Source organism: Telmatherina bonti, assembly GCF_933228915.1.
Source record: "Telmatherina bonti genome assembly, chromosome: 23".
NCBI lineage: Eukaryota > Metazoa > Chordata > Actinopteri > Atheriniformes > Telmatherinidae > Telmatherina > Telmatherina bonti.
In genome coordinates, this window is record NC_136632.1 from 22188036 (window position 1) to 22215613 (window position 27578).

General features: G+C 41.9%; 1 protein-coding gene across 1 annotated transcript; it reads left to right on the top strand.

Annotated features, from left to right (window-relative positions):
• tbc1d30 (TBC1 domain family, member 30) lies at positions 1–27578 on the top strand (the record flags this gene model as incomplete). The annotated part of the gene is made up of 13 exons (XM_079263027.1): positions 1–481; positions 3663–3827; positions 13724–13785; positions 16092–16157; positions 16605–16730; positions 18837–19022; positions 19161–19230; positions 20728–20826; positions 20982–21150; positions 22978–23083; positions 23168–23486; positions 24468–24683; positions 26389–27578. 13 exons carry the CDS (start codon positions 1–3, stop codon positions 27576–27578), a joined length of 3255 nt encoding a protein of 1084 aa, XP_079119153.1.

The following is a 27578-nucleotide window of genomic DNA, read 5'->3' on the forward strand; positions in this document are numbered from 1 at the left end:
ATGGCCTCAAGGCTGAAATTAGGGAGTAATGAACTTCTGGAAGTTGACATATGCGCCAAGGACGAGAGCGGCGTATATGTCAACTTCGACGCTTCCCTTCAGGATGACTTCTCCGGCTTTCAGCGGTGGACAAGCCCCGCCGAGTCACCAAATGACACATCATCACCTCCGGGAGAGCAGGAGGTCTTAGGCGAGCGACCTGCCTCCCAAAGAAGCAACACGGCGGGCGACAGCGACACAGACTCCCTGGGGAACGGAGTTCAAGTCCCGCGGAGCTCCATAGTGGACTGCCTGCTGGTGGAGCTGTATGAGACGTACAGCGGAGGCGGCAGGAGACACGCGGACAGCTGGGACAGCTCCACGGAGGCGTCCGGATCAGAGTCAGCCTTCCGGGGCCGCAACAACTCCGGCTCCAGCTTTCTGCAGGAGCTGCAGGAGAAACACACCAAGAGGCACCAGATGAACTATCTGGCCCAGAAAGGTGAGGCATGCTTGTGTTTGTTTCAGATGGAAACACGCGGCCGGTGTCACTACATGAGATGATGGCACCAGGAGAGGAAGGAAACTAGATATGTGACCTGCGGAATGTAGTTCTGCAGGTAAAATAGCACTTATAAACACTATCTTATTGGTAGATCTCTCTGAGAACTTGAGCTATTTTTAACCTGGTTCATAATACTAAATGAGCAGGGCCGGATTAAAAGTACGCAGGCCCCTGTGCTTAGAGTGTTGCAGGGCCCCCCTTCCCCACTGCAACATTGAGAAAATTGTGAATGATACACCGGGAAACGACATTTCTAACATCTCTCAGCTAGTGGTACCAATAGCAATACACCAGACACTGTGCTGTAACTATCTGCCTTTTATGTAAATTTTGTTTCATGTCCAAATTGCTGGTGTTTGCCCTACGTTTGCCCCAAGTAGGCGTTGGTCCCTGCGCCTGTGCCCATAATGCCCATTGAATAATTCGGCCTTGTAAATGAACCTTAGTCCTGCAGGAGACATATCTGAGCACGTGGCCTTTCAGAGAGTAAACCCTGCTTTTCTGGGGAGACATAAGAGAATATCAACAAATTTGCCTTCAATGGCTTCAAAATGTATAATTAAGGCAATATTATGAGGCCAGTAAAGTTTATTTGTATATTACGTTTCATGTACAAGACAAAACACTAAAAGTGTCACTGATGGTGTAAAAAATAAGCATATCAATTCATTAAATGTGTTGTTATCCATCTCCATCATCATATGAAACTCTTTGTCGCAGCGTCTCATCACTTCAGATTAAGGACAAAATGACTGAATGCTAGGGCTGTGACGATAGGCTTTTGTCCCAATTTGATTCCGATTTTTTTGGGTGCCGATTCAATTTAAATTGCGATTCTCACAATTCTTCAATATTGCAAACTTTTGCAGATTAAAAGCAAAAAAAAAAAGTGTAAAACTTTTTTTTTTTTGCTCATCATTTTTCTTGATTTCAATTGGGGAAAAACAACACGGAAACCAGATCATCATTCTGCTGCTAAAATGCCCAAGATGACAAGTAAAAAGATCAATAAAAATGACCAAAATTTTGTAATGGATTATATTTATTTATTTGAAAAAAAATTTTTTTTTTTTTAAACAAAAAAAAAAAAATCTGTTTTAAAATTGTGAAGCAAAAAAAAAAATCCAGATTTTCGATTTTTTCTTTTTTTTAAAAATTTGATTTTCCCACCCCTACTGAATGCATTGTTTTAATTTATTTCTAATGGAAGGTAGAAGTGTAGGTCGCTTTCTACCAGTTCTTGTTTCCAGATGGTGCGTCGTCAGTTTCTGTGGCTTTAGGAGGAGGCTGAGGTTGTTTTTAAGTCTACAATCCACTAGTGAACATCTAATCAATCAACCTGAGAGGTGCAGAAGTCATAAGATCTTTAAATTAACTCTAGGATGGGAGAAATTATGATTACCGCTGGTAATATTTCATCTTTCCAGTGTGTCCGAGTGACTCTGTCTGACTCTTCAGAAGCCTGACAGCGGTAGTGTTTCTTCTTCAGACTAAACGGCCTGTTCAGTCAGAGTGTGATGATCAGTGTGTGAACAGCTGATTTACGACTCCTTACTCTTCCCTGCGGTGTTGCCTCGGAGTCCTCACCGGCATGTTGCTGTGAGTGCCACTCTGCCATTGTTTCCTCTGCTGAAGTGGAATCCTACAATAAACGCAGCAGGGCCTTTGGCATATCGGGCTTGGTGGAGTTAAACAACACAGAAAGCTCCCTGTCAGGAAGAGGAAACCGTCTGATAATGCCTCCAAGAGCTGCTAAAACACATCTCCTCTCATACGTTTGGTTAAAGCTTAATGCTAATGGTTGCTGATGAAGCTAACACCCCTGTTGGTAAATGCAGCTCCACTTGGGCTTATTAAAGTCAGCTGAAGTGTACTTATAAGAATTTATTTTAGATTGAAATGAAAATCCCATTAAACTGATATTATTAAAAATGCAACTTCTTAATCCGGGGATTTGACACCCAAACCTAGTAGACTTTTAGGGCTCAGAAGAAAAGGAAATACTCCCCTGTTTTTGCTCATAAGTCTTTATTTTTTTTTAAAAACTCTGCAAACTAACCATGAATTTTGTACTTTAATGCACAGACTAGGATGGGATTGTCCAAAGTTGGTCCTCTTCCAACACATCTGGCTTCCATTAAATGGATCAAACAGCCAGTGAACCTGTTCACAGTGAGCGATTAGCTCGAGTTAGGTGTGTTAAACCAGAGATACACAGAAAACCTGCAGGATTGGGACCCTTGAGAACCGCAGTTGGACACTCATTCTGCAGGATTTCCCTTTACATCATATCTCCGTCCACTTCTGCTCTACCAGACCAAATGGGAAACAAATCTGTCCACTGCCAATGGAATAAAAGTCCTGTTGGTTTACAAGGATGAAACGAGCTCTAAGTTTTTAAATTCATTTAGTTTAATAATAAATGGAGGCAAGTTCTGATCAGATGTTAAAACAAGTTGCTATAAACCTCTTCTTAAGTCTCCTTGTATTTTCCATGTATTTAAAATTTAAAATCAATCTCCTAAGTCTATTCTTTTACTTTCTTGTGCTTGAATCCCAGGAGCAACAACTGATTCGACTGTGTTCCTGTATTACGTGTTTCTGAAGCTCTTTAGTTGTTTTTTCTTGCATATAAACTAAACAGTGATGAAATCTGTCCTGAAGACCTCCTTTGTTGCCATATCTGTGCCAATTTGAGAGAAAATCAGATTTGAAAGGTTGTGTTTCCACCAATGGGGACATGTGGGTGTGTGTTTATGTGCAGCAGCTGCTCTGGTTTTCATTCCCTCTTTGCCTGCAGCGTGGAAATGATCCTAATGAGTGTGATATTTGGGTTTATCAGTGGAAAGCGGACGTCACTGCAGAGTCAAAACTGGTTTGGTTTTGTAGGCATCATAATTTGGGGCAACCCTCAATGGATATACTGGTTTTATGACAGAAGTATTTTTTTTTATTGTGCTAGTTGTTTGTTCAGCTGATATTTATCAGATAAAGGCTGATTGCTTCATCTGCGACTGAGAAAGAGGCGTAAAACACCGCGGTAGAAAGTCAGGGTAACATCGGCGTTTTGGAGCTGGGTAACCAGATTTAACTCCACGATGTGTGTTTGTTGTTTCAGCCCCAGAGGAGCTGTGTTCAATCATCCAGGAGGTGAAGTATCGAACAGGCCTGCAGTCAGCTAAGCTGATACGCCAGCTAAGGAGACGCGACAGACTTTGCCACAAACTGCAGAAGAACTATGACATCATGACGGCGTGCCTGCAGGCTGTCTCCCAAAAGCGACGTAAGAGCACACACTTCATCGTATTCTTCTTGTTTAAAGTTGAACTTTGGCAGATTTGCACCTCCTGATGAAAGCTGATGTGGCGCCAGTCTTGCATGCTGTTCTCTGAGCGCCATCCAGCCAGTAAAAGTCAGTCCAATGCTGGTTCCTGCTGTGTTACTTTCTCTGATCATTTCTGTTGTTAATCAGCCACAGTAAACTATCAAAACCAGTTTGCTGTGCAGCTAAGTACATATGCAGCTGCAAAGTGATGCTCTGGGCTGGAAAAAAAAGTTCAGTTTCTCAGCTTCAGGATGCTGCAGGTATGTGGATGTGTCGTCGAAGCAAATCAGAGGCAGTTTCATGGTCTGAAACTTGTAGTGTTGCTTTAAGGTCTAAAGAGTCGGTGGGAGTTTTTCATCATTGCAGAGACTACAAGTACTGTTGTGTACTCATTCACATAGCAGTGTATACGTTCATCTAGGGCTGGGCGATATAACCGAAAAATAACATCTCAGATTTTTTTTTAAACCAAATCCGATTTCTGATTTTAATCATTTTTTCCCCTTACTGTAAAGAAAAAATAGTAATAAATTACAAACGTCAAAAATGATTTTTAAAAAAAAAAAAAAAAAAAAAGCTTTTATTGCAGTCAGCCTAAAAGTTTATCTGCATTTAAAGTGCAACTAAACAAGCTGTTAAACAAGATTGTAAAAAGAGAAGCAGGCGCTGCCATCATAAGAAACATGTTTACACTTAGTACGTCTCCACTGTGGGATAGTTTTTAACTTTTGATCATACATTTAAGAACAGGCCTCACTTCTGTAACTGTATTCTAAAATAAAAAAAAAAACAAATGATAAATTAAAGTGCCGCCTCTTGGTATAAAAATGGTGTTTCCTTTGACATTAAATAACCAAAACAATTTCCCACATTGGCAATGAGGTCATAAAAATGAATGTTTTCTTTACACTTAACATGTGTTTAGAGATAATTGACCTCTTTGATACAAAATACTGTTTTTGAAAAAATCCCTGAAAGTTAATTAAAGCTATATTTCTAACATACATGCCTTACATTCTTGCTGTTTTTTGTTTAATTTACACATTTTGGCGAGAAAGACGAGCCTGTCGACTGCATCTGGCTTCAAACCCCTGTGGACGTGACAATCTCCCCCCCACACACTGAAACCCTGCGTTTCCATGACACCTGGAACTTCACAAAAACTAAATATTGCCATAAAAACCCGCTAATGGAAACACCGACATTCATAAAAAAAGTCTCAAATGTTGCTAAAGTTTTTACGATCTCAAGAGGAGGTTTTTCAGTCATTTCTATAAAGAAATATATTGCAGAAGTGTAGTGGAAACACTTTTTTTGCATTTAGGTGTCCCCAGATGTGACCTGGGGGTCGTGACCAGGTAATTCCCGGTAAAGATGGCGCGTTTGGAATAAACAACAGCGAAATTCGGTTTTAGAAAAGAAAATGTGGGAGAAAAGCTTCAAAAATCCGAAGCAAATTCTCCGCAGCAAGTAGAAAACCCTAAAATAACGCTACGTGCCCACTTTGCATTATCTGCAATTTTTGTAAAATCTCACGCGAGAAACGAGATTTTATGAAACGTGATGCTAACGTGCTAAACACTGTTCAATGGAAACGCCCGCAAATCACAATTGTTGTTTGTCAAAACTTATGAATATCTTTTTTTATTTTGCAAAAAAATGTAATTAAATTGCAAAGGGAGCACTTGTTGTACGTTTCTAGCTGCCATGTTGTTGTGTTTATGCGTTTCCATGCGCTGATGTCTCTATAAGGTGCGGAAGCCCAAAAGGTGATGGCGGGGCAAAAAAAATCCAGATTCTCACAAAAATAAATCTTCATTAACAGCAAATTTGAATTAATTGACTAAATCGATTAATCGCCCAGCCCTACGTTTATCAAATACCTGAAAATACTCTTTCCAGGCGTTTCCATTGGCTTCTAAACTTTTCAGTCTTTGCCAGATTGTCCATATGTCAAATGTTTATAAGTTTTATTTCCTGAAAAGCTCATTTACAAATATAATTCTGTGGAATGACCTCAGATACTTTTACATTGTGGACAAACTGTGAAACAAACTCCAACACTCTCCAAACATGAGCCTCCCGGCTGAGTGAAAAATATTCCGGTTGCACGTATTATCCTCGCGCTCCTATCAGGAGTAGTAGGAAAAGCAAGGGCTCATATTTACATCAGGTATCAGACTGTAGGGGGAGTCAGATGCTCAGTTTCATATCTGCTCAAACTCTCCATTGAGTTGAACGTCCTGTTATGTAATCACATGACTGATTAATTTGTTTTTCCAGCTTAAAAAATTGTGGGTTAAGTCTTCTGAGAATGTTAAATACCCTGCATGAAGCTGGATATCCTCTTTCTTGACTACATCGTGGAACTGGGGCAACGATGAGACAAAGTCCTCACATCACCAGGATTACTTTGCAGCAGACGTTTCCAATCATCTCTTGAAATGACCTCGCCATGAAGTTTCCAATTCTCAGGCTAATAAAAGTAGAGGGAGGAGTTTCAGTGTCTCATTTGTTTCATGATTATTTTAGGTTCAAAGTGGGTTTTTTTTTTTCATATATTTGTAAAAAGAGGAATGATTCAACCTAATTAGACAGAGGACATGAAACTTTAGCTTGTTTTTCTCTTCATGCTACAGTATTTCTGCATGTTCTGCTACCATGCACAGACTCACACGGTGATGGAGTGTTTTCCTGCTCCATTGGGGCCATATTCAAACAGGGTCTTGTGTGCAGTTATAATCAGTACTTAACAAGCTGCCCCAGCACTGTGCAGCCACTGTGGCTGCTAGCGACGACTCCCCGCCTCATTTCTAAGTCGGTTCTGAACCTCCAGCAGAGTCTGTTTCCCTCTTTGGTAGCAGAAGCTGTCAGGATGGATCCCTGCAGCTCTTTACTGGGATTTTTGTGCTTAATTTGGTTTGCAATGAAAGAAAATGGAAGTGTTATTAATTGGCTAAAGAAAAATAAAACAAACCATTTGGTTAATTTAACAGCATTGTTTAAGGCGGGGGTGTCAAACTCTAGTTCTCGAGGGCCGGTATCCAGCAGGGTTTTGTTGTTTCCTTCTACCAACACAGCTGATTCAAATCAAATGGATCCAGCAGCTTCTTGTCGACCTATTTATTCATTTTGGTCAGGTGTGTTGGAGCATGGTGACAACAAAAACCTGGATACTGCTCCTCCAGGACTGGAGTCTGACACCTGTAGTTTAAGGCATCTCCGCTACACCCTACTGCTTGAGCCTGAGGTGGGTGCCCCCTCTCTGTGTAGCGTGTAGTTTATCCAACCACCCAAATGTTCCCCAGTACCCTGGTAAAAAGTCTAGACGGCCGCTGCATAGGAAAGCAGTATCTTATTTCTATTAGAGGAAAAGTCTCAGGACTTTGTGAGCCATCTTGTGACATCCCAACCACTTTTTACATCTAAATCAGGGGCTCTCAGTTGGGTCGTACAAGAGCTGCACTTCACCATGTTTTCCATGTTTACCCGGTCCAACGCAGCTAAAACCTGAAAGGCTTTTGGATCCATTTCATCTGACTCAGGTGTTGGACATGCTGGACTGGACCTTCTAGGACTGAACCGAATCAGGTTTTTCCTCTGTAAACTGTTAAAATGTGTCTAAAAATACACTAAAAAGAAATGTCCTTTTCAGAATAAAGGAGAGGTGAAGAGTTGTTGCATTGTAAAAACATAAATTATTCTGAACTTGGATAGTTACATTAAGTAGTAAACATAATTACTTCCTAAAGTTTCTTTCTTTTCCTACAATATATTTCTATAATTACTGAGAGGTGTTTCAGCTGTACTACAACATGAACATGCCTCTAGCGTCTTTAAAGATGTAAGATTTTAAATATTTTCAAAATAAATTGACTAAAAAAAGTTTTTTGTTTTTTTTTTTAAACATGTAGGTTCCAGTCTGTCCATATTTAATGTGTTATTAAATTACAAGTTTAATTAATGACAAAGACCTTTCTTAAATGTTTGCCTACCAGTAAAAAAAAGTGCTTTTTGTCATTAATTAAACTTGTAATTTAATAACGCATCAAATATGGACAGACTGGAACCTACATGTTAAAAAAAAATTCTAATTATTATTGTAGTTATTTTATTCTTTTTTTTTTTTTTTTAATATTGAAAATCTTACATACTCCACCTTTTTAAACAACTGATTTAAAGGGATAAAAACAGTAGATAGTTGCACATAGAGCTTAATATGACTTTCTGTATTATTCATTTTGCCTTCCAAACAGCTGAACACTTTCCAAGTGCAACTCAAGATAATGTTTCCCTTCAGCCAAGTTCTTAAAATGTGCTGATCAATAAGTTTCCTACACACAATCACTCCTGTAGGCGGAAGAACGCTGGAGAAGAGGGAGCACTATGAAACAAGATCAATGGACTAGCGAGTCACGCTGAGCTGCAAATCATGAAAAAGCTTCTCTTTTAACATCATAACCATGGTAACTCAGGCTGAACACGTCGCCTGTCTTTACAGCGCTTTATTTCAAAAGATAAACATTAAATAATGTCATGTTTAAAGTCAACTATTGCACTTTTTCAGGCGTTGTTACGTTCAGCGTGGCACAGCAGCCGTATTGTTATTCAGATAACAGCTCTGCTTCTACTTTTTTACCTGTTGGATCACATTTTCTTTACTGAACATCATTAATCAATCTGATTTATTAACATCTACTGGTTATTAACGGACCTCTGCAGCTTTCAGGCCGAAGATGGAGATATTTATTAGTGCTGCCACTGAAAGGAAAAACTTAATGTTTATTTTAATAATGAAACATTATTACAGATGCTTCAGTCTTTTATGTTTGTACATGATTATTCTAAAAGTCTTTAAGAGTTTATTTACTGCTTAGGAGGCGTTTGCTGCTCCTCTTCAGAGCAAATCATCATTGATTAAGACTGCAAACATGATTTTCATGTTCTGTCAGGCTGTTTGATGAACTTGATGACTTCACTTAGTGTCTGCTAAATGTTCTGCTGGTGGTTTGTGGGTTTGTAGGCATCTGTCCTGTTTTATGAATCAACTCCAGGATGAGTCACAGGCACGCCTGCTTATTTAGTCATTTACAGAAGTAGTGTGTGCTGAACGACGGCAGCTTAATAATAAATGACTTCTTCCTCTTTCCTCGGAGCGTTGTAGAATCCAAACATTTGGCTTTATTAAAAACAGGTCTGGCTGCGTTTCCTGCTGAATTAAACAACCAACAACAACTTGCAAACTGCTTGGACAGATTTTAGGCTTCATGTCAGGAAATTTAGATCATATGTAACTAAATATTTTATATATAGCAGCGTCTGGAAAAAAAAAAAAAAAAAGAAATTTACAAACGAAAAAAAAGTTAATAGATAAAAAAAAAAAAAAAAAACACATACATGTAATAGTCATCATAAATCATACATAAAAAGACAAATGGAGTTTGTTTTTCATGACAGCATTCCTTCTTTTCATTACCTCATTCTTCTGTCCTCCTCCATCCTTACGCATCTCTCCATCCTTTGCACCTCCTCCTATGACGCGGAACCGGATGAGGAGGTGTGCAGCAGCATCAGCAGCAGCCTTACCGGCCGTGCACGCGCACCACAAAGCTTTCCACTTCCTCCTCGGCCATCGACTATTTTTGACGTTTTCTCGTCGTTTCTGCCCGCGGCGTCGCTGACGTTTCTGTCCTCTCGCGGAGGATGCAGTCCGGTGTTCCAGTCGATGTTTTAAACATCACTTTGATCGATTAATATTTCAGGTGTTGGTGAACGTTTGGAGGAAGATGCATTCCCGCTTTCTGGTGGAAGAAGGATTTTAAATGCGGGGCGAGGCGATGAGGTGATCGTGCGTTTGAGGGGGGGTGAAACGGTTTGATTCCGCGATGAGGCAGGAGCGGCTCCCCGCTGCCGGCAGGAGGCCGAGGCCCGGCGCGAGGCAGCGGCAGCAGGGGTCGGGAGGAGTGGGGAACATCATCAGCAACGTCCTGAAGAAACGGAACGGGATATCCAGGAGCGCACCGAGGCTGCTCTGCACCTTGGAACCAGGTGACCCAGCAGTGTCTGCATCCAGTGGTTCCTGGTAGGGGTGATGGGAGGGAACGGGTCCCGGCAGGGGGTGATGGGAGGGAACGGGTCCCGGTAGGGGGTGATGGGAGGGAACGGGTCCCGGTAGGGGGTGATGGGAGGGAATGGGTCCCGGTAGGGGGTGATGGGAGGGAATGGGTCCCGGTAGGGGGTGATGGGAGGGAATGGGTCCCGGTAGGGGGTGATGGGAGGGAATGGGTCCCGGTAGGGGGTGATGGGAGGGAACGGGTCCCGGTAGGGGGTGATGGGAGGGGAACGGGTCCCGGTAGGGGGTGATGGGAGGGGAACGGGTCCCGGTAGGGGGTGATGGGAGGGAAACGGGTCCCGGTAGGGGGTGATGGGAGGGAAACGGGTCCCGGTAGGGGGTGATGGGAGGGAAACGGGTCCCGGTAGGGGGTGATGGGAGGGAAACGGGTCCCGGTAGGGGGTGATGGGAGGGAAACGGGTCCCGGTAGGGGGTGATGGGAGGGAAACGGGTCCCGGTAGGGGGTGATGGGAGGGAAACGGGTCCCGGTAGGGGGTGATGGGAGGGAAACGGGTCCCGGTAGGGGGTGATGGGAGGGAAACGGGTCCCGGTAGGGGGTGATGGGAGGGAAACGGGTCCCGGTAGGGGGCGATGGGAGGGAAACGGGTCCCGGTAGGGGGCGATGGGAGGGGAACGGGTCCCGGTAGGGGGCGATGGGAGGGGAACGGGTCCCGGTAGGGGGCGATGGGAGGGGAACGGGTCCTGGAGGCAAACGCAGGACATTGTTTTGTGCAGCAGTTATGTAAGCGTTTGTTTTAGATGTCAAATGTGAAGCAAGTTTACCAGCAAATCCTGACTGCACAGATTGTTCCATCAGCTGAAGGGTTGCTTTCCTGCGTCTCAGTGGTGATGCCAGATTTCACTTATCATTTAGTCATAATTGGGATTTTTTCTTTAGATAGGTGCATAAAATCTGTTGAAGCTTTAGATACTGACATTGAGGCATTGAGGATGCTGCAGCTGGGTCATGTGTGTCGTGGTCATAGTTTCAGAATCATTTGAAGAATTAATACCCAATAAATCCTAGATTTTAAATCTCTCATCTCGCAAACCATCACTGATGAAACGTTTAAGAGCTGGGAGATCCAGACCTATAAGTAATTTAACTAAATAGAGATGCGATACAGTTTTAGTTTACTTGCTGCAAAGCTTTCAAACTGAATTAAACTTTTTTTTTTTTTTTTAATCAGCAAAAAATAACTGAGAAGAAACTTGTTTTCCTCTCTTGATTCCCAGTAACGGCACATGCAGTCAGACTTCTGCTTTTCTGTCTGGTAGTATAAGGAGAGTCATTTCAGAGTCCAGTTGTGCCCCATAGAGGATAAAACGAGCAACTGATGCAAGCTGAGATGAGAGAAGGCTGCATGGTTGTGTAGTGCTTTAGTGGAGGATAAATGTTAGAACCCACATAGAAAGAAATAAACAGACTAATCATTTGCTAACAGATTTATTTATATTAGTTGATCTGATTATTTGCCATTTTTATACTTATTAGACTGTAAATATTTTAAAGTTGTCCATATAAACAGCTACTGTTGTGTAACTGAGGACACTTCTTTATGTCTTTGTTTAGATATAAGTTTCTTTTTTAATCTCTTCAGTGTTTTGAACTGTATTCAGGTTTGGCCTCTGAACTTGCCTGGTGTGCCTGCTCTGAGATAAATATGCGTTTTGTGCGAGCTGTGTTGGACTAATCTGTAACAGGGAAGTAGGAGGGCTTTCTGAGTTAATCCTCTCCTGAAGCCCTGAGAGGAAAAAGCGCACAACACACGTCCAGAATGGCGCAGGGGGAAACCTCCCAAGCACACCCAGCAGGTTGAACTCGCTTTCTTTCTTAAGTTTGGGGTTTAGTTATTGAGAACAAGAGGTTTTATTTGTCTGTGTGATCAGCTGTGGCGTGTTGGAGCCGGAGGGCCGCGGACACGCAGCCAGATGGAGACAGGAAGAGAAATGGCCGCAGTCTGAGCCGTCGCGCCACATTCGTGACAAGTCAGGACATTCAGTCTTAACTTTAGATCAAAAATTAATTTCCGCTCCCTTTCTGGGAGATTTTAGCCGTCAGCACTGTGTTGTTTGCAGAAGTTCAGGCTGCTAGGAGCTTTTAGAGGACGTCCAATCAGCGCAGATTCAGCACCGGGAAATGGACAGCGACGCTTCGTGGCGCAAAGTTCAGCCTCGTTACTTTCCTTTATATCAAGGGTGTCAAACTCTATTCCTGGAGGGCCGGTATCTGGCAGGTTTTTCTTGTTTCCTTCTACCAACACAGCCGATTCAAATCAAATGGATCCAGCAGCTTATTGTCAACATATTTATGGATTTGGGTCAGGTGCGTTGGAGCATGGAGACAACAGGAACCTGCAGGATCCCGGCCCTTTAGGACTGGAGTCGGACACCCCTGCTGTATATGATCACATAAACCCATGACAGCCTTCTGGTAACAGACGTAATACACTTAGAAACACGAATAGTTCTTTAAAATATGGATGTATAAAAGCAAAAAAAAAAAAAAAGGCATCGCCTCAGAGGTATTGTATTTATTTTTCTTATTTTAATTCAGTTGTAAACATTTTGTTTGCCCTTACCTAATTGTTAGGTTGGATTATTAAATTACTGGCTAAATAGGAAGTAATTTATCTCAGCTTTTAAAATAGTGGAGAAAAAAATGACTGAATCCACCAAAGGGGGGTGGGAGGGCTGTTTTGCATGTAGCCTGTTTAACTTTCTGAGTATGTATGTATGAAGTGGATTATTTTTCGTGTTCCTTTCTAAACTTAACATCCTCAGGCGAGGATTTATTTAAAGGTTCAGGTTCGGTGTGAAACCCAGTCAGAGGTTAATAATAGAAAAAGTTGATGCATCATTAAAACCGGTTTCTCTTGTATCCAGTCACTTTACTGAAGCGCGAACAGCGCATGGAGAGCGCATGACCATCACCAAGCGGCTCATTTCCACCCATATGGACAAGAACCTTTTCAAACATTCATGTCTCCACAATTCCTTCCTGATCACCCAAATTTTAATGCAATCTAAGTTAGACTGGGAGGAAAAAAGATCACAAAGCCCACCCAGAGGTCTTTGTCTGTCTGTTAGTAACTTCACACAGGCAGACAGACAAAAACATAACCTCCTTAGTGGAGGTAATATTCTCTTAGAATGAGCCAAAAGCAGAGGTGGCAACTCCTGGTCCAGGAAGTAGAAGTCCTGCCATGTTTTTGGATCTACCTGTACATTTAGAACAGGTGTTTTCACCAACAGGCTCGTTTACCTGGCAAATAAACTCTGACTGGTTGGAACAGCTGCCGGACAGGACTTTTACTTTCTGGACCAGGAATTGCCACCTCTAGTCAAATGCAGCTGCTATATTTGTGCCACTGTTTTTACTACGGTGTCTCTGAATGGACAAACAACTGTGTGTGTGAAGTGAGAACCCTGTGAGCATTAAAACCGCCGTGTCAGCATTGTTTTACAGCTGCTGGAGCACAGTTTCAGGATAAGAAATGTCTAAAAATGTCATAGAAGACGTACACATGCACATCTCTTCACCTGAAGTCGCCACATCCGTTTGCAGATCAAACATTTTCGCCTGGAAGAATTTTGGCCACTAAAGGCCACCGTCTGTTCACAACTGTGTTTGACATTAGAAGTAATTTCTGTGCCCTTCTTCATCATGAATTATTAGCACCCTGTCATCCTCTTTATGGTTGCTAAACACAGCTCTCACCATGTGTTTGTTTGTTTCTAGGAGTTGACACAAGACTGAAGTTCACCATTGAGCCGTCGCTGGGAAAAAACGGCTTCCAGCAGGTGAGTGGTGAAGCAGGCTGCAAACCACCTCTTAAAATAATGCCTGCAATGAACTTAATACATTTTCTTAACAACAAATCAAATGTTAAGCTGAGAAATGTAAATGTTTTTGGAAAACGTGAACTTTGAGTGTGATGTGTGCTGCATGTGATGAAACAGGCATGTTCTGGATAGTTCCTCTCCTCTTTAGCCTGGATTAAAAACTGGCCAGCGTACGGGAAATTAATTTCTTATTAATAATAATTAATAACTCTTGAGTGTAAAGAGGACAGTAGTGTTTCTAGATCTTAGCTGTGTGTTATGTCCATGTAAGGTTGAGTTTTTAACTTTTATTTGTGTCTGCGGGGATGGTGTGTGTGTGTGTGTGTGTGTGTGTGTGTGTGTGTGTGTGTGTGTGTGTGTGTGTGTGTGTGTGTGTGTGTGTGTGTGTGTGTGTGTGTGTGTGTGTGTGTGGTTTTCAGGAGTTGTCTTGAAGCAATGACTTCCCCACAGAACCATGATGGAAGTGTGTTTTATTTTTACAAACATGATTGTGAATTGTTTGCCGGCAGCCTTTCCCAAAGAGGCGTTTCAGAAAGACTTGTCTTCTTGTTAACAGGAGGCTTTTTGACGAATGTTTAGCGAATTACAAACCATTTCAGAATATAACTTAACTTTTTTATGCCCTGATGTGCATGATGTTACTGCCCTGTGATTAAGTGAGCAATTAGAACAGAAATAAATGATTTGATTTAAAGGTAATTAAAAGCAGAAGCAGTCCGAACATGAGAAAACGGTTATTATTGTGTAACTCTTGTGCTGCAGACAGCGATGACTTAATGTTACGTCTTCGTGCCTTGTGGAGTAGAGCTGAACAAATATTGTGTCACGTTTTCTTTATTCGATCAGCTTAAAGCTGGGGTCGGTAATCTTTCTCAGAGACATTTTTACTTTAGGTGAAGTGGTTCCTCGTCCTGATAGTCGTCTGTACATTTTGTAATCATGAGCAATAAGAAATATAGTTAGACCCCTCAGTTTACTGTAAATCTGTAAAAACTCTGACCAATCCAAACATTCGGGCCGAACTGAAGTTGTTCTTTTCTTATATTTCGTAGCTTCTTCACGGCGGAGAAAATGCAGGAAGGATTTCCCGACCCGGCTCGGTTTATTTACCTCTTCCCACTAAACAGCTGAGAGAGAGAAAATTGTTGGTGGAAAAAGCTGCAAACTAGAAAAACACTCTGAGAGCGCAAATCTCCGCTACAGCATTAAAAAGAAATTCCTGCATCCAAACCAAAATTAAACCTGTTCTTCCTTCTCACATTTTTAACAATTTGCTGAAAATCCGTCCATAACTTTGTGTTATCTTGAACACAAACGGATAAACGGCAGTAAAACCATAACCTCCTTGGTGGAGGTAAGAAAGAAGCCTTGGATCAAGCAAGGAGCGAAACCAAAGGGGGAGGAGCCGAGACAGGGCGCCACTTTCACGTCTTTCTAGCTCCCTAACATCACCTGCCCCAGCTTTAAGGGAGTCCAGAACCAGCCTTGTTTGGTCGCTTTGGGTGTCTTTGGGTTGCTGGTTCTGATGCTTTGACAGAAGGCTGCAAAGCAGACGTCACTCTGCACGGACATGATCTGCAACATCTTCCTGCAGACGCTGAAAAACCTGTGGTTCTTTCAGAGGCAGAATGAGCTCTGTCCCCTCCTGGAGATGGCTTAGCTTAGCATTTCCAGTCCAGTCTGTTGTCCCAGTTGTCTTGCTTCTTAGCCTCCTCCATTGTGGTTTTCCTACAACCCCAAGTTGTCTTATTTTTCTCCTTTACACTGAAGATGGTTTCCACATGGTGCGAAGCTGTAGACCAGTTCCTTGGAGGGAGCAGGACTCTGGGTTGGATGTTAGAAGTATTTAGTTCTCCTGGTGCGGCTGAGCATCCTTTTTAAATGCAAAACTTTTTTATGTAACAAACTCAGGTCTGATTGTCAGCTTATCCAGGTGCTTTCGGTTGCATCCAGCTGGAACTTCTGGAGCTAAAAGCTGGATTGTGGTAAACTGACGACACAACACCATCTTCCCAGTGCTGCCAGTTTTACAGTTTTCACTCTTGTGCTGGTCTCAAATGGAAATGAGCAAACACCTTCTGATATGTCTGCATTCAGCTAAAGCAGAGTTTTTTTTCCATTTAACTTGACTTCATGCAGCCTGCTTTTTGTGGAAGCTGCTTATGAATGTGTAAAGGTGGTATTTGTGTATGACTGAGACAAAAACGGCTCGGTTGGGAATGTTGCAGAGAAAGGGTAACAACTGCTTTTCTTTTTCCCAACAGTGGTATGATGCCCTGAAAGCTGTGGCGAGGCTTCCGACTGGGATACCAAAGGAATGGAGGAAAAGGGTAAATGCTTTTATTAACTCTAACATATGCTTTTGTTGTTCTTTTCCCATTGCTGCACACTGGGAATGGAAGAGATGGGTTGTTTATGTACCAGTCTGTCTGTTTTAAGGTCATTTGGTTGTGTTACTAAAAGAAAAATGAGGGTTTTTTATGTCTTTGTTAACTCGAAAGCAGCAATTTCCAGTGTTGAGAGTTTCATCAGAGTCTACAGGAGCAGAATGCAGAGGCGCTTTGTCTTCCTGTGGAAGTGGAAGCGATTGCTTTTATCTTGTCTGTACAAATGAAGAATGAAAGCTTGACTCTTTGTGAAGAAAATAAAGAGCTTGAGGGATGAAAAATGAGAATATTCCAGTTTGTTTTACTCTCTTTGTGCATGAAAACATGCATTGTGATCCTCTGAAAGTCTAGGTGTTGCATGTTTCTGTACCAGCTGTTTTCTTTGTGCAGGTGTGGCTAACGCTGGCAGACCAGTACCTGCACAGCATCTCCATCGACTGGGAGAAAACTCTGCGCTTTGCTTTTAACGAGCGCAGCAACCCAGATGACGACTCCCTCGGCATCCAAATCGTAAAGGTACCCCGGCTTTGCTTCTGTGTTGGAGCAGCTGATAAATGTGTGTGCAAGAGAACATGTGGAGCCTTTGTGTGTGTGTGTGTGTGTGTGTGTGTGTGTGTGTGTGTGTCTCTCTCTCTCTCTCTCTCTCTCTCTCTCTCTCTCTCTCTCTCTCTCTCTCTCTCTCTCTCTCTCTCTCTCTCTCTCTCTCTCTCTCTCTCAGCAGGATGGTGCTGGAGTGAAGGTCTCCACATACCTGAGAGTGTAGATGAGGAAGGGAAATAAACAGTTGTCCTTTTAAAGACAATATTTAGTTTCTAAAACTGATTTGAGCTTAGTTTTCATGCAGAACTGGAGCTTATTAAGAGTATTATCTGGTATTTCTGCATTTACATCTTTTAAATAAGAGGGAAAAAAAAAAAACCTTGTGATGCAGCTGTCTGCAATCAGAATCACACTTTGTTTGCAGAAAAATATGTTTCTCTGTAAAGTTTTTCCAAAGTGAAAACACTGATGCTTGATACTGTTTTGTCTGAGCAGATAAGCAGATTTTTTTTAAATGGTTTAGTGACATTTTTACTGTTTGTTCTGCTGAATAATGTTGTCAGAAATGTTACTGCTTGCTTGTAATAGTTCAGGATGGTGTCGCTTGTCAGTAGCTGCAACTTTATGAGCCTCTAAATGTTTATGAAGAGGTTGCTTTACAATTAAATGTGCCTTAGTTGGGAGTTATTAGTTTCCATTTTAATGCCATGTTGGGTTGTATGATTTACATAGAAATGTAGAATCTTGTTATTCTATTTGAAGCATTCACTTTTCCAAAGGCAGAATTTTGTGTTGTTTAGTTTTAATGATTTGAGATGTTTATGGCCTCATTTCTAACTTTAATCTGCCTGTCGGGGATTTTATTTAACCCTTTTTATGCATAAATTAATAAAAACAATGCAACATGTTTTTAAATGCAGTATTTTACCTCTACATATGTATGCAATGATACTTTTTTTTTTTGTTTATTAGAGATAATTAGAAATTATCATGATTTGTGATTTATTTTATTATATAAAATATTTATAAAATAATATATAATCATAATTATATTATGCAAATCTTCTATGAAATGCATCTGTATTATTTTCTTTTCCTATTTATTGCAATGGCAAACTTGTGTAATTACATTATGCTCAATTATATCATATATTTATTTATTCTCCAGTGAGTGGAAACATATCGGACGACTCAGTAACATCCACTGAAGTGATTTATTTACAAAAATACTGTCCTGATTCATGAATACGCAAGAAAAAACTTGTAAATAAATGTCCACTATGTTGCCACTATGCATGAAAGGGTTAAAGTATATCCTGTTATACTTCGTCTCTCGAAATATACAAAGATTCTTGATTTAATCTTTTATCTGTTCTACAAACAAACCTATTCATATTTTTTATTAAATATATTTGTTTATAAAGAAAACATGAATATAAATATGAATAATGCCAATAAAAGTCACCTCATCGCGCTGATCAGAGGACAGAAATCATGCAAATGAAATGGTTTATTAAAAAGATATTTATAAATCTACTGGTGTAAAATGAACTTAGTAAAAGCTGGTGATCTTCGTATGAAAGTTCAGAAAAGCAAAGAAACAGACCAGAAGTTAATGATTTGTTTATCAAATGTTTATTTTTGAGGTGGAAGATATTGATCATTTAAAATGGATGTATTTTATAGTCTTGTTGTAAAAGCTTCATCGCATGAATCGCTGCTTTGCTGAAATCCACAAATGATTTGAGCTCGGACCATACAAGCTATTTCACACCCTCGCTTATCTGATCTGCTTTTTGTATTAATATAACATTTATAAGAATGTCCTGGCAGCTTTATGTATGTATCTTGGAATCTGAAGCAGTGTTTGCTTATATATGTCAGAGAACAGGATGACTTCATCATGGAAAGGCAACACGCCTCACCGAATCTTACAGAGTTAATGGCCTCTTTTTGTCAGGAGTGCAAAGTCCAGTCATCTGCTTCTGTCCACCTCTCTTCCCAAAGTCTCAAACTGGTATTGATTCATTCACACTACACTGTGATGAAATAATCCATGTTTTCCACCCCTCTCATCTGCAGGATCTTCACCGAACAGGCTGCAGTTCTTATTGTGGCCAGGAGGGGGAGCAGGATCGGGTGGTGCTGAAGAGGGTGCTGCTTGCGTACGCTCGCTGGAATAAAACTGTGGGTTACTGCCAGGGATTCAACGTCCTCGCTGCTCTCATACTGGAAGTTACAGAGGGCAACGAGAGTGATGCGCTAAAGGTATTTACTCACAGTAACAGCATTAAGACAGTTATTTTGAGTTTTTGTTTATTCTGCTTCAAGAAACAGGGCAATGATGCAGATTGCGTTGCAATTTTTCCTTTTAATGAGGTTAATTTCTTATTTTTCTTTAATCAGGTGATGATTTATCTGATCGACAAGGTGCTGCCTGACAGCTATTTCGCCAACAACCTGCGTGCATTATCAGGTAGCCTCATATACACACAAACTCAGTAAAAACATTTTTAATAGCTTTTCAAATAATACTTTTCCTCAGAGGAAAAATATGGTATTTTTCTGTCATTCATTTAAGAGCAAATCACAATTGAGATGGTGTTTAATTCGATGACTTTACTTTAAACTCCACATGTGTGAAAACCAACCACACCAGACCTGTCCCCCATGGCCTCATGATTATACCTCCATAAATGTCCACGTCACCATGAGTCCCAGATCCACCGGCTGTATGACGTCTTTAATAATTGAAACGGTGTATTTTTGTAATGATTAGTTTTATTAACCCTCTAATTTTCACACAAAAAAAGTTTTGATTTGGACTAAAATAAGTAAATGGTTGATTTATAAGTGAATAAAAATGTAACGACAGTCAGATGTGAACCGGCTTGTTTGGTTGTTTTAACAACCAGGTTGGATTTTACATTTCCTGCTCAGGCAGGTTTATTTCCACAATTTGTTCCAGACATTTACCTCTTTCACTGCAGACTTCCCTCTACCAAATGGTAGATCAGGACCTTAAAGGGTTAAGAGATTAAAGTTTTCGCCTGGTTAGTTATATAACTGACCATGCAGCGGACTCATCTGGAAGTCTCAATGCATCAAATTCACCCGTCGCTCCGTTTACACAACAGGTTAAAACGGTGCCACAGCGTGCAGCATTTTGCTTTACGATCTATAAAAGCTGCAGTCGGCTATGTGATGAAGATGTGATGAAGATTTATTCCAGACACTGAACCACCAGGATGCTCCTCCTGCAGGCTCGCTGTCCAAGTTCAGAACCATTATTTATCTGCTGGAACATGAAGCTGCATTTCTATGATTCTAATCTCATCCTGTGATTATTTATAACCATGTGGACCAATGAAAAATGAGGACAAACCGGTGTCAGTGCTCATCTTTTATCACCAGTTTTTGTTTTCAGCCTTCCTTTTGGCCTTTTGTTTTTTATCTTTCCCCATCTGTCTCACCGCTGTCTGTCTGTTGCACATGGCCTGAAAGTCTCCACCTTTTCTGGGTGTTTAGTAGTCGCCAATCTAAGCAGAAAGATTTAGCAGTCTACAAATGCGTAGAATCCGTTTTTGCAAACACTTTAAATACAACTTAAGAACAAACTGAAGAAGATTTGTAAGGATATATTTTTGCAGAATTGATTAGGATTGGGGAAAAAAAAAAAAAAAGAAAAACTCATCAAGCAAAAATAAGGAAAGAAATATTTAACTTGTGGAATTTTTCCAGAAAACAATATTAACTAAGCAACTAACAAGCCACTGTGGGGACTAATTTATCATTATAGAAGTCATTTAGGTCATAGATTATGAAACTAAAAATGTTCACTGGTGACGTTCCCGTCTTCTGAAGTGTGTCAGATAGTTTTATCAAAACAAGCCTTTTAATATGTCCAGCAGTAATTAAAAGACGTGATCCAACAGTTGTGCTTTCTTTTTAACATGATCTCTCCTGGTGTCAGTGGACATGGCGGTGTTCAGAGACCTGCTGCGCTTAAAGCTCCCCAGGCTGTCGCAGCACCTCCACCACCTTCAGAAAGCAGCCAACCGAGAAGCTGGAGGTACGGTCGCTCGTCACTGCTTCGATAAAAAGCTAAACTTGATAAGAAAGTCTCCTCAAACCATCGTTTTCCTGCTAGGATTTATTTAGCAGACACTAAAGGAAACACTTGTGTTCAATGTGCAGATATAAAATCTGGGTGCCTCCTCCTTGCAGGGAGCTACGAGCCTCCGCTGACCAACGTTTTCACTATGCAGTGGTTTTTGACCATGTTTGCTACCTGTCTGCCGGCGCCCACTGTTCTGAAGATCTGGGACTCGGTTTTCTTTGAAGGGTCAGAGGTGCTGTTTCGGGTCGCCCTTGCCATCTGGGAGAGACTGGGAGAGTAAGTGGGGTCTTGCTTTAACTCTCACCAGTGTGGAAGATCTTAAAAATCACGATGCATTGATGAGGAAATGAATAGAAAAACGGCTTTCAGGTAGGGATGTTCCATGTTGGCTTTTTTACAGATATCCGACTTTTTTATCCGATTTGATCCAAACCGTAGTTTCAGATACTGATATTTTTGGAGCAAGTTGTGTCAAATGTAAATTTGATTTAAAGGAGACGTAGCTGAGGAGTTTGATATATAATATGTGCATATTGTCTAAACATTGTCATTAACAAAAAAAAAAAAAAAAAAAAGAAACTGACAATTTCCAAGATTGAAATTTAATGTCGATATCGGCCGATAATATCAGACATCTCTACTTTCAGGATTTTGTTTTGCACCAGTTCAAATGCTACTTGCCTAATAGGCACAAATTTGTACAAATACATAGTTATAAAGTTAGACTAAATATTTTTACATGTGAACTACCTGATTTAATAAGTTCATTCAGTTCTATTCAACTTTATTTGTATAGCGCCACTTCACAACAATGTTGTCACAGGCCAAGTTACATACACATCAATTCAAGCCAGTTCATACATATCCTATAATAGAAACCAACTGATCACATCGAGTCATGACTTCGATCCAATCCCCCATCCTGAGCTGCACGCGGCGACAGTGGGAAGGAAAAAACTCCCCTTTAACAGGAAGAAAACCTCCGGCAGAACCCGGCTCAGGGAGGGCAGCCATCTGCCTCGACTGGTTGGGGTGGAGAGGACAGGAAAGACAGATCAACATGTACAACTGCACTTATTCAGGAAGACCTGCAGAAAACAGAGAAATAAGTTAGAGACGGCAATATTGGCATATATTTATACATTAATACATTAGAGTAATAGAGCGAGGTACTTCTCAGGGCATCAGGTAACATCCCCATTGCTACATAAGTAATGGTTGGCTAGACTACCCATAACTATAAGAGCAATGAGCATAACCTGGACAGTTGGGTCCCGTACATGCTAGGGGTGGGAAAATCTAATCGAAAAATCGGAAATCTGGATTTTTTTCTTCACAATTTTAAAATAAATTTTTTTTAAACAAAAAAATCTTTTTTTTTTTTCAAATAAATATAATTAATACACTATAAAATTGTTGTCATTTTTATTGTTTTTATTGATCTTTTTACTTGTCTTCTTGGGCATTATAGCAGCAGAATGATGATCTGGCTACTGGGTTGTTTTTTTTCCTCATTGAAATGAAGAAAAATTACGACCAAAAAATAAAGTTTTATAGATTTTATTTTGTTTTGAATCTACAAAAATAAGCAATATCAAAGAATTGTAAGAATCGCAATTTAAATCGAATTGGCACCCAATAAATCGAAATTGAATCAAAAGGGGACAAAAGCATATCGCCACACCCCTAGTACACGCAGACTCCATTAATGACATTTGTAAAGTATAGAAAATAGTTGAATTGGTGTTAATTTCAAATGGCACAGATATTTTTGTAAGTGAATAGAGGAACTAAATGAACTCAAAAAGGGGTTTTCATTTAAATCAGTTGTCTTTAGATAAAATATGTGATGTGTGGGAATAATGGGAGAAATGCACAAGTTAAATGCCTCCCTGATGAAGTAAATATGATGAAGTCAAATTTGTAGGTCTGTGGAGAAAGATGTGAGATCTTTAAATTGAGTGTTTTTTTTTTTTTTACAGAAATAAGGCGAGTTTTACTTCTGCCGTCTCCCTTTCAGACACGAGGAGGAAACATAAAGCTGTAAATGTCAGAACATGTTTGTATAGATATAAAACTCTCTCTTCCTTCATCGCTACTCAGGAGAATCGAGTACTGCCAGACTGCGGATGAGTTTTACAGCATGATGGGTTGCCTCACTCAGGAGATGCTGGAGCACAACCTCATCGATCCCACAGAACTCATGCAGGTACCAGCTAGACACCATGTACACTTAAAGCATCTGATAAATGCAGTGATAAAACACTAATGGAGCGCTGTAACCGTCCATCAGGAGGTTTACTCCATGGCCGTGTTTCCCTTCCCCCAGCTGGCTGAGCTGAGAGAGAAATACACCTACAACATCACTCCCTTCCCTACCTCAGTCAAATCCAATGGAAGGTTTGTCCTCATGACATCACCATGCCAAATGTTGACGCTGCCAACCAGTAGTGATGGTAAACTGTCTTCCAGCGACGGTCTGGGCAGCTGGGAGAGTGACGACGACGCTGACATGGACGATGAAGATTCTGTGGTGACGGCGCTCGGCTGTCTGGGGCCTCTGGGTGGTCTGCTGGCCCCTGAGCTGCAGAGATACCAGAAGCATCTTAAAGGTCAGCACAACCACTCAAACTAACCCAGAGGATTAAAGCAGCAACCCACAGGGAACCCACAGTCAGGAGCCAAGCAGCTTCTCCAAATCCTCATGTTCTGCCCTCGATTTGAGTCCAAGTACAAACAGTTTCTGATCCGTTTCCTCCAGATAAATCCCCACTTCCTCTCCTCCAGCGACACACACACACAGGAAAGCTGCAGACAGCCAGGGGAGGGCGAGGGTGGGGGGTGAGATCTGAAGAGGCAGCTCTTCATTCAGATGATCTCAGCACAGCTGACTTGACCCGATTCAGACGCTGCTGGTTATTTCCTGTGAACACGTTTGTTCTGAGGCAGCGGAGTAGTTGTGTTCCTGCACACTCAGAGGACGATGCCGCTGTTGAGTCCAGCCAGAGAGAAAGAAAACAAATTAAATCAGGTAATGTTGATGACACCATGCGAGGCTAGAAAAGACTGGCAGCCAAAATCTGTGGCCTTAAGTCGTCTCAGTCATGTACTTGTGTCTTCTGAATGTTGTTTCAGTAAATACAAGATTTTATCCTCTTTAGATTTCAGTCAGAGGCTTGTTTTCTTTTCTTTTTTTTTTAAACTGTCGGCTTGTGATGTCTCAAGTGGTCCGCTGGTCTTGATTAAAGCAAAACTGGGGAAGCAAATAAGCAGGAAAAGGAGCTTCAGTGGACGGAAGATTGGATTTGTGGCGTTTGTTGACATGTTTTCCTTTTGCTACATAAACCGCGGCCTCTGGCGCTCGTCTCTTCCAATTTCAGGATTTCCTTTTTATGTGTTAATCTGGTTCATGTGAAGCACGCACACATGAGGAAGTCGGACATCGGAGCCTTATGGAGGCGTCTCTGACACAGGAATGCTTTTGTGTCGCTTCATTTACACTTTTAATACTAGTTGGGATCAATTTAAAGGTTGTGAAAAATGGACGGATTGTTGAATTTGAAGCCTGAACTGTGTTTTATTCTGACATCCAGACCAGCGAGCGGAGCAGGGGAACATGGCTGAGCTGAGCCCAGGAGCGGTTGCAGCTGCAGGAGGAGGAGGAGGAGCTGCAAAGGCAGAGCATCAGGCGGCCATCAACAGCATGATGATGGAGAGAATGAGCACTGACATCTGCGCACTGAAGAAGCAATATGCACGCATCAAGAGGCGACAGCAGCAGCAGGCTATGCAACTCTACATCCGCACAGGTTTGTTTTCCCGCTCCAACATCTCTGATTTATAGAAGGTTTGGGGAAATGTTTGGCTGTCATCAGAAACATCCGTTCAGCAGCGATTTTATCGGTGAAAACGTAGAATAAACTGATGAGGGATCAAAAGGCAACAGAAGAAGATGATCTCTCATGAACCCAGATGTTTGACGATGCTGTGTGGCTCATAGGACCTGGACCTGAAGTGGCCACAAGTCCAGGGGTTCTTCAAGATCGTTCCAGCAAACACGGCGACCACACTGACGGTACTGGTGTCAAAGCTACAGGCCATCTGGTGTACTGGGAATTTCTCAGGGGCTTTGGTGATTTAAGAGGTGTTGTGATTATTATTAATAATAATAATAATAATAATAATAATAAAGTAACTGGATGTCTTCAGATTATCATCTCTCAGGGGGTTCACAACGCAGATTTCCAGCTGAGTTTTGCTTTTTAAAAAAATATTTATTTACTTTTTATAAAGAATGAAAGTTAGTTGACATTTTTTTAAAGAAGGAGACAAGATTTACAAGTTTTTTTAACCACAAAAACAAACAAATCCATCAAATATGTGCACATTTCTACATAAACTGCATCATTTCTGGTTCTGAAGGCTTGAAATGTAGATCAACATTCCTTATCATCAACATTAAAATAGACTGAATTCCCTCCTGATGCTTGTTGATGTGCAGATAGGTGTGTGTGAATACACTCACTTGCTCTTACTGAGATGTTGTGTGCAGTGGAAATAGCTGCAGCTCCGTTTTCTAGCGTGTGCACGACGATTGTCTTTGCACTGCATGTTCCTGCAACTGCTTGTTCTCAGTGTAAGGGTGAATGTGTCAGCGAGCCGATAGTCAGCTGTTTGTACACTCTCAGGTACCATGATTTCTATCTGGTTGCTGCATTACCTCGTCTGCTTGTGCACATCTAGCAAAAACCTCGTTCACACCCACCTCCTCATTCTACCGACGGTTTTGGAAATTGGGAGTTTGATTTCCTTTAAACACTGAAAACGTACAAAGAACATGCCATTTTTAAGCAAAGCTGCGTTTATGAGGCTGGTTTTGTCCTGTTCTCGGAGAGCAGTCAGTAAAGCAGAAGTGTCTGAGAGGAGACATGAAAGCTGGGGATGGTTCAGTTCTGGTTACGTGTATTATTACAGCCAACTACCTACATTTCATTTTAATTCAGAAACAGCTGTCACTGCTGAACCAAAACATATTTATTAAAAGCATAAGCAAAGACAAAATCATTAAATCAAAGAAAAAAAAACAAAAAAAGTGTGTTTTTGTCACAGAAATGACGATTTACTGTTGAGCCAAACATTCTGCAGTGACAGATGTTTCTCTCATTTTGCAAACGATGTTTTGGCTTTCTTTGGTGGCGTGTTTTCAGCTTTTACTAACGGTTATTATTAAACTAAATCTGCCTGCAGTTCGTCTCAGCTCCTGCTGGAAGGCTTGACGTTTTCCTCCTCAGATCCCAACATTTGTGCAAACACTCCCTCTGCTGTTTGCACACTAATCATCACAAATCAGCTTTAACGTGATTTAAGTTGATCAGTAAAGGGTCGAAATACTGCAGAGATTCTATAATATGATCCTGTGCTGCAGTTCAGAGCCCTCTGATGGGTCTAATCGATCCCTTAACCCGGCATCTATCAGGCTGTTTTAATCTGCTTTTATTCCCTCCTTTCCTCCAGATAAATGTCCTGCCACGCGGGTCCTGGCCTCCCAGCTCAACCCCTCCAGCTCGGTCATCAACCACCTGCTTCTGGGCCGCAAACCATGTGGCAGTCCTCGAAGCTGGACACCGATATCTGGTAGCACTTCCACGCGACCTCCTTCTCTGTCCCAGAGTCACGGGTCGCCATCTCGGCAGCACTGTGGCAGCACCGGATCTCCAGGGAGCTCGGGGTCTCCTTGGCGCGCTCACGTCCGCCAGCATCGGAGGAACATAGCAAGGGTTCGAGCTCAGCTGGGCTTTGGAGACTCTGAAGAAAGGGAAGATGAGGACGATGAGGACAGAGAAGCAGTTGGGATGGAGGGTGAGGAGAGGAAGAGTCGAGATAAAACGGGAGACGATGAGCTGAAAGAGGGGAGTGACTCCTCTGTGCCGCCATCTTCTGATGCTTCTGGTGCAGATTCAGTGTGTGAAGAAGCCCCACGATGTGCAGACGTGACGAAGGAGGCAAAGGTGGAAGAGGTGGTGGTGCAGCTGGACGCCTTGGATCTGGAAGATGAAACGGACGCGAGTTGCTCCAGCAACGTGGAAACACAAGCCAAAGTAGCAGAGTGGAAAGCTGCAGCGCCGCTTCCTCTCCTCCCTCCTCCTCCATCCTCTCACAGACACAAGGAGCCGGATCTCTCCGGTTCAGACACACACCTTCCCTCTATTCCTTTACCTCCTCCTCACCACTCCTCCATCTCCTGCATCCCCTCTTCCACACCTTCAACCCCAGGTGTATCCCCCTCCCCCGTTCTTGGTCTGCCCCCCTCGTTCTCTCCCAGTCTGACCTCTTCCCCAGCACCAAACTCCACATCCCACCTCCCGTCTTCTTCGTCAACCAATGGCTTCTCTGGTCTCTCTCTCCCTCCCTCCTCCACCCTTTACAAAACATCCTCCCCCTCCACTCCATCGCTCTGCTCCATTTCATCATCGAGGTCCACCATGTCTTCGTCGCCATCAACCCCAGCATTGTCATCCGCCTCCTCCACTCCCAAGCAGCAGATCTTCTCGCCGTTCCCGTGTGTAAAGCAGCCCAGAAAATCAGTGGCAGCCAGGAACCTCGGTCTCTACGGACCCACATCCAGAACCCCTGCAGTCCACTTCCCTCAGCTGAGCCGCAACCTCCACCGCAGCACTGCTGCCGGGACGACGGGGAGCCGATGA